Raw genomic sequence first — 11,183 nt, 5'->3', positions numbered from 1 at the left:
CAGCGCAGCCCGGGCCCCGCCGGTACCGATGCTCATCCCCTCAGCACGGCCAGGCGGCACCGGCGTCCCCCGGCTCTGCTTTCGCGGCTCGCCCCGAGGACAGCGCGGACGGACTCCCGGTGCCGCACCCCTCCCGCCGCACCCGGCAGGTCCCCATGCGCACCTCCGCGCCCCCTCCACCCGCACCGGGGTCTTATAGGGCCGGTAAAGGCCCCGAAGGCAGCGATCCCCAACGGGCAGAGCCGGCGGAGGGTTCCCCTTCCCCAGGTGGCAGCCCGGAGCGTTTTCTTTTCCCAGTAAATCGGGGCTCAGCTGCGGAAGGTCCGCGCAGCCCGGAGGGGGCGGCTCCCAGCGCTGCGCACCTGCGGAGGAGCGGCGGCCCCGACAGGAATGAAACAGGCGGGAGCCGGCAGGACTTCTCCGAGTAGATTTTTTTTTTTTTTTATTGAAAGATGTGAGAATTCATCAAAACTGAACAGACAGATACCCGAGTAACCAGCACGTTGCAAATCATGTATCTTTTTTATTTTAAAACAAATATATAGCACAGTCCTGTGATATTTAAATTTATTATACCTTTTTTTTTTTTTTTTTTTTTTTTTGTTCTGGAGTGAAAAAAAAAAACCTGAGGTTTATTCCTGCATTCTCTATACCCCGCACTGTAGCGATATTTTAGCTAAGTTTTGGATTTGTTGGTTTTTTTTTTTCCTTTTTTCTTGCAAAAGTCCATTAAAGGATTGAAAACTCTTAGTTTCAATGACTCCAAAAATCGTTTTACTGGTGGCACATGATTGTCCTAGAGAACAGGCGGGATAAACAATATTTTAAAACACAGTTAGAGAAACCGATATCTCCTTCAATCACAAAGAGCTAAATAGTTTTCATTTACAATATATATGTTCATGTAAAATGAAAAAAAAAAAAGAAAAAAAAAACCTTAAATGCGATGAGTTAAACTCTAAATATTATGTACACACCAATGTACAACTCTGAATAAATTAATACCAATTTGCATATTCTGGGATCCTTATAGCTTATTTACACAAATTACCATTTATTTCATAAATATCTGCCCAGGTACCCACGAGGCTCCCCCGCCATGCCCGCTCTGTGCGGTGGCTTCCGAGGCGGTTTGTTTTCCATCTTCTGTTTCTTATATCTTTTTTTTTCCTCTTCTTCTTCTTCTTTTTTTAATTATTTTTTCCTTCCCTCTCCCCTTGCACAGATGAGGGTTTGGCCCCCCTCACCCGCCCGGGGTCAGGGCTGGGGATGGAGTCGGAGTGGCCCCGTCCATCAGGTGTCTCCACATGGGCTCGTTACCCCCACTCGAGCTGCCCAGTGCCACGAACGGGGGGAAAGGGGGGTTCTGGGGAGCTCCGTGGCCTCGCTGGAGTGGGGGGAGCCGCTCCCAGCCCTGCAGCTGAAGGGGCAGGCGAGCCCCGCGCTGTGACCGCTCCCTCCTGGCTCCGGGGTGGTGGGTCCGCTTGGCCAGCGGGGATCCATCCCTTTGCTCCAGCTCTCCGCTCCCTGTCCGTGCCCACCCCTCGCTCCACAATAAATATTTATACTGTGCTGTACAAAATACCAGTGCTTTCCGCCCCGCCGGGAGGGCTCGCTGCCCGCCCCGTCGGTCACTTGGGGGACTCCCTGCCGGGTGACAGCTCCCGCTGGCTCTCCAGCCCGCTCACCAGTCTCTGGATGTTCTGCAGTTCGTTGAGGGACTCCTTCAGGGAGCCCTTGGGGGAGGCGGCGGGGCGCTGGCTGCCCCCCTTGTGCAGGGGCACCTCGGGGAGGGGGCTGGATTCGCGGCTGCTGCCGGCCTTGGAGCCCTCGGAGCCGGGGTTGAGGCTGGTGGGGAGGCCGGTGGTCAGCAGGTTGGTGCTGGGCGGGATGGTGACCGGGAGCTGGTAGGGGCTGAAGCGCAGGCGGGGGCGGCTGCTGCCCAGGAAGGGGTTGCGGGACAGCGGCCCCGCGGCTGCCGCGCTGGTGGCCGGCATGGCCGAGGCGGCCGCCGCTGCCGCCGCCATGTAGGTGTAGGGGTAGGGGAAGAGTCCGCCGAAGGTGGGCATCGGGATTCCCTGTGGAGAGAGGAACAGGGGTCAGAGCTGTGCTGATGCTGGGTCAGAGATGTGGTGATGCCCTGCTGAGTGCCCCCTCCTGCCTGCCCCCCAGCTGCCTTCCCCCAAGAAAGCCAAGGCAAAGCTGGGACACCCTAAAAACACAGCGTGAGGATATCCATGTGGAACAGGCTGAGGGATGTGGGTCCCCATCCACCCCACACTGGCCCAGGCTGGTGACACCGAGCACAAACCCCTCTCTGAGGCCTGCCCCGTCCCCTCCCTGTGTGCTGCGTGCCCTCGTCTGTGCAGCATCACAGCCCCTTAACCACATTAAAACACATTGTTAAGCAGGATCGATAAATTAGGGGAGTTCAAAGACATCTTCATGTATTTCATCAGAGGGGATGGGAAAGGCAGCACAAGCCCAGGCATTGTGGAAGCTGTTTCAAAGCTGACAGGGAGATGGTGGGATGCTGGATGGGGACAACCAGGTCAGGCAGGGCCATAGCTCCTGACTCTACCCTTGCCTGTGGAAGAGCCACGGCAGCTGCAAAAAAAATCAAGATTCCTCCTCAAATCACCCCTGAGGCCAACTTTCTAAATGTCCCCCACCAGGCAGCAATGTCGGGGGTGCCACTCTCTTGTCCCCAGGGGCTGAAGAGGGCCTGGGGGAGGCTGGGGGCACCAACAGCACTTTTCCTGCACTGGGGCCACCCTGCATGTCCCCACAGGGGGGTGATGCTGGCCAGGCCTGGCCTGCATCATCAAAGTCCTCCACTCATTCAGGGTGCCTTTTGGGAAGACAGGGAGATAAGGTCCAAGGGCCTAAGCAGACAGCAGGGATGGGCATGCAGGACGGGCGCAGGGTCTTACCTGAGAGGCCAACATGTGCTGGGAGAGGTGGAAAGGGAAGGGGGTGGCCGTCCCTGCCGCGCCGGGGGCAGACGAGAGGGCTCCATTCTCCAGGCTGCCCCCACCGGTCACCGAGGCCAGCAAGTGTCCCATGCCCATGGCAGAGAAGGCGCCGGGGGCCATGGCGAACTGTCCCGGGTGGATGAAGAGGGGCTGCCCGGCGCCCAGCGGGCTGAAGAACTGCTGCCCGTGGAGGCCGGAGAGCGCCAGGCTCTGCAGGTGCCCGGCGCTGAGGTGCGGGGGGCTGTCCGTGTGCACCATCAGTGGGGCGAAGGCCTCCTTGCCCAGCCCGCCGCCCTCCGTGTCCTTCTTGCCCGGCTCCGTCTCTTTCCTCCGTCCCTCCACCTTGTCCTTCTCCAGGCCCCGCGTGCCAAACAGGCCCTCGCCAGGACCCTCCCGGGGGGAAGCGCCATCCTTGACCTTCTCCGGGCTGTGCCTCTCCTTGCCCCGCTCCTCCAGGCACCGGGGGCTGCCGCGGGGCGTCGCGTCCTCCCCGCTGGGGCTGGCGGCTGCCACCGGCCGCTCCTCGGGCACCTTCTCCACCTCCGCGTCGCTGTCGGCCCCCGGCTTCTCCTCTGCAAGGGGATGGAGGGGCAGAGGGTCAGAGCAGAAGCACCCAAGGGAGGCGAGGAGCGGGTCACTCGCAAGAGCCCTGGTGTCAGGGAGAGGTTGCGACAGCAAAGCTGTGACTGTTATTGATGAGCGAAACTCATTTTGGGGGCAGAAACGGGCCCTCGTGCTAGGGCCGCTCTGGGGAAAAGGGGATTAACAACAGCAGTCCTGTTGCTCTGCCAAACAGGAAAAACATGTTTGATGGAGAACCAAAATCTATTACAGCATCACTCTCGTTAGCTGCAAACTCCGAGCGGGGGATGAGGAGAGCGGGCGCTGGACAGCGCGGGAGGAAATGGTCCTCTACAGATTTAATTACGTGGAGCTGATCAACTGCGCGCCGTGGATTTATTCCAAATGTGCAGGTTGAGGCAGGTTAAAGAGGCAGTTCTAAGGCAGGGAGTATGGCACAGGCGCTCCTAAAAGGGGTTTTAATTTAAAAAACCCCATTGAGCTCTCAGAGGAGAAAGGGGGACGTGAGGGGCTGGCGAGGGGAGCTGAACCCCTGCCCGGCTCCGCTAAACGAAAAAAGCCTTTTGGTGCGGGTGAGGTGAAGCTCTGCAGGCTGGGGCAAATATTCGGAGAACCCTTTGAAAGTGGAGAGGGGTGTAATAAACCCTCCCTCCAGCTCGGGAGAGGAGGGGGGGGTTGCAGTTTTGATGAAGGCTTGCAGGGAATCAGGCTGGTGGAAAGTTTAAAGAGCAGATTGATAGTGCGGCAAGACAAAACCCAGTGTCGAGAAACTGCTACGTGGAGCTGCTGGTTTATTTTCGTTTACCAGCTTGCAGCCCTGGAGTTGCAACATTTTTTTCTCTTTTCAAATGAATTAATTCTTTTTTTTTCCCCTCTTTTTTTTTTTTTTTTTTTTTTTTTTAAGGGAGAGTGAGCTTCCCATGGAAGGCAGGGCACACACCAGTGAGCAGCCAGGCTAATATGGAGAGCACACGGTCTGCCTTGCCATTTCTCCTTGTATAATATAAATACAAGATATAAGCTGCATAGAAAGGTAATATATGTTCAAAATAAAATATATAAAGAGAAAAAACGTTGCAATGCCATTTGCGTTTGCTCAGTTCTTGTCTTTTCCTCCGTGCGCATCCCCATCTTTATTTCCCTTGGTGTTTTGCCTCACTGCCCCCATGAAATCAGCACGCAGCAGCCCCGAGGGAGCAGAACCCCGATGTTTGGGGGCGTTTGGGGACCGCGACTCCTCCGTTACCTCTGCCGCTGCCCTTGAGGCGCAGGGGGCTGGGGAGGGCACCCACGGGCGAGTGGAGGGCGTCGCGCACGGCTGAGGGCTCGCAGGAGGAGGCGTCCGACTCCCCGCCGTCGCGATCCGGCTTGCAGGGCTCCTCGTACATCCGCAGGGACGGCAGCGAGAGCTGCTTCCTACGGGCGAGAGGCAGCGTCGGGCACTGCCCGTTCCCCCTCGGGCGCGGAGCCGGGGGGGGACGGGCGCGCCCCTTACCTCTTCTCCCGCCGGCCATTGCCCGTGTCCCGAAAGCCCTTGGCGAAGGGGTTGTTATCGATTTTCAGCTGGGTGATCTGCGGAGGGGGAGAAGGACAGAGGAGGCGGCGTGAAGCCCCGGCCGGTTCACCCCCGGCCCCGCCACCGTCGGGGAGCGCGGGGTGCGCGGCGCAGGCTGCGGAACGCGCCGCGGCCCCGCGTTAACACACCGCATGCTTTATTAAAAATGATGCTGAGGTTTGGGCTTGAATTATTAATAGCGTCTTAATGATAGGAAGTTATTTTTCACGGCCCCCCGGAGGGAAGATGGCGACTGAGCTGCGCGGCGCTGGTTAAAAGCTATTCTTATCCCTCCCCGCCACGGGCTGCTGGGGCCGGCGACATCAGGGCGCTCAATAATGCATGGCTCTGAAACACGGCCCCGAGAGGGGCTCTGGAAAAGGCCCGGCTGCCCGGCCCCGCCGCGACCCCCGGCCCGTGCATCCCCCGGCCCGAGCATCCCCCGCCCGACGGGGCCCACGGCCGGCGGCCGCCCCGCGCAGCTTGCGGCGGGCGAGCAGACAAAGTGCTCTTTAATCGATTGTGACTCTTCGCCATAAACTTTACGAGGGAAACAAGCCCACCAGGACCCTCAGACAGAGCTGTCAATTAGCATCAGCAGCCAGGGGTGGAGGTGGGGGGTCAGCTTTTGGGTTAAAACACACACACATACACACAACTCTTGGATGGGGACGGTAGAGGCTCTCTGCTCCCCACCGAGCTCTCCTGGCTCTGGTTGCTCACAGGGTGACACTTGCTAAATCACGAAAGCAACTAAAATTAGCTTATCTGGCTCTATTTTCTGGCTCCTCCAGAGACCAGGGCACCTTCTGGGTGAGGCTGCCCAGGCCTGGTGCTGCTCTCCATAGCCTGGGCCTGAAGCAAAGACTCCCATGGCCCAGAAAGGTGCAACAAACCCCATAAGGAAATTATTAATAGCAATAATTGAAATACTGATAATGACATTGGTGTTAGTATTAAAAATAGCGATAATAATAGGAGTAGTATGAGGATGCATCCTGCTCTGAGTGCTTGGGGTTTAACCTTTCTCCCGTTACTGCTTTATGGCCACTCTGCCCCAAAATATCCTCAGCACACACATGTACGTAGATACACCCTAATAAAGGGGTAAGGGTTGAGACAGGGGTGAGAGCAGGGGCAGGGACAGGGCACAGGGACAGGGCAGGGGCTGCCTGGCCGTACCTTGTCGTTCTGGTAGGCAGTGACGGCGATGAAGTCGGTCTCGGGGAACACGTAGGTGCGGAAGGTGCTGTAGGGCAGCTTGAGGATGTCGTTGGCCCGGACTATGTGGAACCTGGGCTGGTACTTGTGCATGGAGTTCAGGATGGTCTGGGTGGGCGAGAGAGCAGAGCCCGCGGCTGCCATCAGCCCCACAATCCGCGGGACACGCTCGTCCAGCTCCCTCCCTAAAAAAAAATTCCCTTTTCTCCCCAAAACAACAACCAAAAAAAAAAAAAATAAAATAAAATAACCCCCGCAAATTCGCCTTGAGGAAGGAAAGCCGGCGGATGCCAAAGAGGGAGATTTCGTGGGTTTTTGTTGATGCCGTTGCAGGATCTGCTCTCAAAGAAGGAGGTCAGGCAACGCAGGCACAGCAGCATCTTTGCGGGTGTTAAGCACGGCAATAAAGCAGCAAAAGGGATCTCCCTGTTTTATTACAACCTTGCGAACGCGAGGCGACTTTTCGACATGTTTGTCGCCGCTTTTCATATTTCCGTCCTTGGAAAAAAAACGTTACTGTCCCTCACCACCAAGACAAAAAAAAAAAATAATGTTAAAAGGCTCTGGGTTAGTGTCGGGGGCGGCAGGAGCCGCTGCCAGCCCCAGCCAGCGCCTGCGACCTGAAAGGAGCGTTTCACCACGAACCGTGGCAAATTTATGTCTCGGAGCAACGCTGCAGAAGGAACAGACATTTCCCCCCTCCCTCAGCCAGGTGTCTAAAAGCCTCGCCAACACTCAGAGCCGTTCTCTACCCGGTCGTTTCATATTTTTTTTCAGTTTGGTTTGTTGGATTTTTATTTATTTTATTTTTTTCAAAACCCGAATTCCCCGTAATTTGGCTGGGGATTTTCGGAAGCGCCTGAACCCCCCCATCCGAGCCGCGCCCCTGGGGCGGCTCCAACCCCCTGCCCCTCGCTGCCTGTTTTCCTGCCCGATAGCGTTTAAATAATTCCCCAACCTGCTGTGGTCGGACTGAAATGTAGAATTCACCGCCCGGAATTGGTAGGGGAACGGCGAAAGCTTGAGTAATTATTGTCAAAGAATGTCGGCCAAATGGCTAAATAATTATCACTTCATTTCGGTTTAGAAGGTAGTAAAAAAAATCCCCTCTTTTTTTTTTTTTTTCCCTTTTTTTGTAACCCAAGCAATAATCACCTGCTGATGAATTGTCGGATCGCTGTTATATTGATATAATCTAGACGGGATTTATCATGAAAATGGTGCAAAAAGTCTCATTCAGGCATGCAAATCTGCATTCCTTTAAAAAAAAATAATCATCCCTCTCTGACCAGATGGGCACTGGCTAAACCCTCATCTCCCAGATTTAACACAGTCCGGATTTTGGACAACGACAGACACCAGAAATCTTTAATTGAAGGAGGCGAACCGTTAAAAACGCTGAATCAAACTAGTTTTTTAACCAGTACAAAAAAACCCTCGTATTTTTTAGACTCCTTCTCTATCGATTTACCTTGCTGGCTATAAATAACCTCTCAATCTATTATTTAACAAAGACGCTCTTTCCTGCCTAAAGAGAAAAAATAAAAAGAGAGGAGGAAAAAAAATAAAAAGGAGAATGGAAAAAATAAGAAGAGGAGGGGGAAAAAAATAAAGAGAGAGGAAAGTTCTCTGGGAGGTGCGGAGCTGCTCTGCCCTCCCCACCTGAGCGAGGTCCCGCAGCTCCTCCGGCTCCCCGCTAATTCCTGTATCACCAACGCTGCACGATGAACTTTCCCTTTATTGCCCTAAATGCGTGTCCAGAGGCTACAGAGCCTACAGAGCTGGCTGGGGCGCTGGGATTCCCCCCTCCGAGCATTCCCGCAGGATCGCGCTCCCTTTGAGTTCTGACCCTGCTCTCTGCGGGTCTTTGCAAACGGACAACACGCTTCGCTTTCTTTCTTTCCTTTCTCTCTCTTTTCTCTCACTTTGTTTATTTTGGTTGGTGGTTTTCTTGGCTGGTTTTTTTTTTTGGTTTTTTGGGTTTTTTGGTCATGTTTTACCTCCTTTAGGTGATGCAGATATGATCAGTAGAGGATTAAATAAGGGCTCGCAGATGCAGCTGGTGTGGAGCCGAGGCTGCCAACGGCTCCAGCCCCGCTCCCAGCCGCGGGAACCCAGCGCAGGTGCCGCTGCCTCCGCTCCCCCTGCCCGGTCGGGTTCGGCCCGGCCCGGCCTGCACCGACAGCCCCTGGTCGGCCGCGGCCCCACCGCCCCGACGGGGCTGCTCTTGCCGCAACCCCCGCACGGCCTCGGCCCCGCACATCCACCACCCCAAGCCCCTGTCCCCGCAGAGCCTCGAGGGCCGGGAAGAAGCGGCAGGACAGGCCATGGAGGCCGCGGATGCGGGAGCCAAGCGGCCTCCGAGGCTGCCCGCAACACAACCCCCCCTTTTCCCCCAGGGAAGGGGAGATGCCCCTCAGTGCCGGGCAGGAGCAGGGGCTGGGGGGGCTGCGGGACAGCCAGGCCACCGCAAGGCCCTGCCAGGCCCCGCCGCACAGCCCGACCCGGCTGGAGGAGCCCTTAAAACCCCGCCGTTCCCCTCGGGCCGGGCAGCACCGGCACCGGGCAACCCCCGCGCCTGCCCGGGGGGCCACACTCTGCCCCGCAGCCGCACTTACAAAGCCGTGCTTGTCCGAGATGTTGTTGGTGAGCTTGAGCTTGTGAAAGGCAACAGGTTTGGCCATCCACTGCTCCCCCGTGGCCGGGCTGTCGGGGTGGATGTACATGCGCTTGGGCATCTCCGGGTCGGCCTTGCCGGCCACCATCCAGCGGGAGTTGTGGAACTTGTACCGGCAATCGTCGGCCGCCACTATATCCATCAGCAAAATGTACTTGGCCTTCTTGTCCAGGCCGCTCACCCGCACCTTGAACGGGGGGAACATCCTCCTGCGGAGAGACCCAGAGCGGTACAGGGCTGTGCCCGCCCGCCACCGGCCCCCGACGGCCGCGGCCCCACCGAGCCCCCCGCACCGGCCGGCCCCGGATGCCGCTTCCAAACCACCATCTTCTAGTTTAGTTCGCTGAGCATTCCCAGACTTCCTCACGTCCCACCGCTTCTCATCCCGCTCTGCAGCTCACAGAAAGCAGGGAATAGCTCAAAAATCCCATTACGGGAAATAAGGGGCGAAAACACATCCTAGTTATACCCCGTTTCTCTGCCCTGCGCCGACCCTCTCGCTCAGCACCCCGGCAGCTCCGCCGCTGCCTCCCCCGGGCCCGGGGCCACGGACAGGGCCGGAGACGACCCCGGACGCGGGGAAAGTTTGGCAGGAGGGAAGGAAGCGGTGGGAAGCGGCGTAAAGAACGGGAGAGGCGGATTTCGGGCGCTCAATTAACGCACATGAATTTAATTTGGGATCGCGCTCCGAAAAGTACTAACTGGGGTGGCGAGAAAGCTCGGAGAAGGCGTGGGGGGGAAACACCTCCGAAAAACTCCAGAGATCGAAACTCCCCGCGCTAATTCTCGGGGGCGGATGGGAAGCGGGATGGAGAGAGGGGCGAGCGCGCTGCGCGGCCGCGCAGGTGCGGGGCGGGCTGTGGGGGCTGCGCGGGGCCGTGCGGGGCCGGCTCTTACCTCCCAGACTTGGTGATCACCATCTCGGTACCCAGCTTGTGAAACTGGTCCCAGAGCTCTTTGGCTTCCAGCGTTACTTTGGGGTCGTCCTCGACCTCCTCCTCGGGCTCCAGGCTCTTGAGCGAGCGCAGATGGGCGGCTTGGTGGTGGTGTCCCAGGGCCGAGACGTGCAGCCCGGCCTCGGCCGCCCCGGCCAGCCCCGGGTCCGGCATGGGCTTCGCCAGCGCCGCCGGAGGCAGAGCCAGAGCCGGGAAAAAGGACGGCTGGGCGGCTGCGAGGAAAGCGGACATGGGGAAGTCAGCCGGCCGGGGTGCGTGGAAGGGGTGGTAAGCCATGGCAGTCCCTGGGAAGGCTGGATCTCTCATCGGTGCATCCACAAATCCAGGAGAAAAAGAGGGATTCCCTTTACAAAAAATGCACGTGTGTGTATTTGTTGGTTTTTTAATTTTTTTCCCCTCTCCTGCCCAGCGAACTCGCTTGAGTCTCTGGAAGAGGAAGAAAAATCAACAGCACACACACACGCTTCGAAAAAAAGCATACAAAAAAAAAAAAAAGGCGAAAATCAGCGGAACTAGATTCGGGAAAAAAAAAAAAAAAAAAAAAAAGAAGAAGAAGAAAGAAAAACAAAAAAAATAGCGAGGCAGTTCCCGGCTCCTGGGACTCCCAGTCTGCGGAGGGGAGACAGTAGGTCCTTATTTTTTGTTGTTGTTGTTGCAGCGAGAGAGAGCGAGCGAGGGAACGAGCCCTCCCAGGAAAGTCCTTCCCGACACTAAAATAGAAACAAAAGCCGGGCTGGGGCTGCGCGGGGCTGCGCGGGGCGCGGCGGGGCAGGGGCGGCCGCGCTGCCCTCACACCCCCGCGGGCCCGGGCTGAGCCCCGGCGGGGCCGGCCCGGCTCCGCGCTCCGCGCTCGGCGCTGGGGCTCGGGCTGCTCATGGCCAAAGGAGCCGAGTGGGAACGGTGAGATCTTGTCCTGATCTCTGTAAAACTGTGACTATCTCACATGTCCTTCCTGCTCTGATCCGCCCGCTAATGAGCCAAGCCCCCTTGATTGCTGATTTTACGCGTTTCAGACCAATTGTGGATCTGCATAGGCGGGGTTTTGACAGCTCCGGCCAAGCTCCGGGCGCGGGGCGGGGGCGCGGAGGAGGGAGGAAGGGAAGAAGAGGGAAAAAAAAAAAAAGGGAGGAAAAAAAAGAAGAAGGTGTCGGAAGCATCGGCAGTAAGAAAACATGTCAACAGAATAAAATATTAACCAATGACAGAGAAAAGTGCTC

General features: G+C 57.1%; 1 protein-coding gene across 1 annotated transcript; it reads right to left on the bottom strand.

Annotated features, from left to right (window-relative positions):
- Positions 1 to 479: 479 nt before the first annotated feature.
- TBX2 (T-box transcription factor 2) lies at positions 480 to 10,923 on the bottom strand. Its single transcript, XM_050321869.1, has 7 exons — positions 9,908 to 10,923; positions 8,952 to 9,219; positions 6,295 to 6,441; positions 5,053 to 5,129; positions 4,804 to 4,973; positions 2,934 to 3,547; positions 480 to 2,078 (listed from the first exon to the last, which is right to left on the bottom strand). The coding sequence occupies exons 1-7, from the start codon at positions 10,270 to 10,272 to the stop codon at positions 1,632 to 1,634; spliced, it is 2,088 nt and encodes a 695-aa protein (XP_050177826.1). The 5' UTR covers positions 10,273 to 10,923; the 3' UTR covers positions 480 to 1,631.
- Between the last annotated feature and the right edge of the window lie 260 nt (positions 10,924 to 11,183).

The sequence above is a fragment of the Myiozetetes cayanensis genome, unplaced genomic scaffold, assembly GCF_022539395.1.
Source record: "Myiozetetes cayanensis isolate MyiCay16 unplaced genomic scaffold, myiCay2020 scf27, whole genome shotgun sequence".
Taxonomy (NCBI): domain Eukaryota; kingdom Metazoa; phylum Chordata; class Aves; order Passeriformes; family Tyrannidae; genus Myiozetetes; species Myiozetetes cayanensis.
The sequence above is the reverse complement of the archived record's forward strand: the minus strand, read 5'-3'. Positions and strand labels throughout refer to the sequence as shown.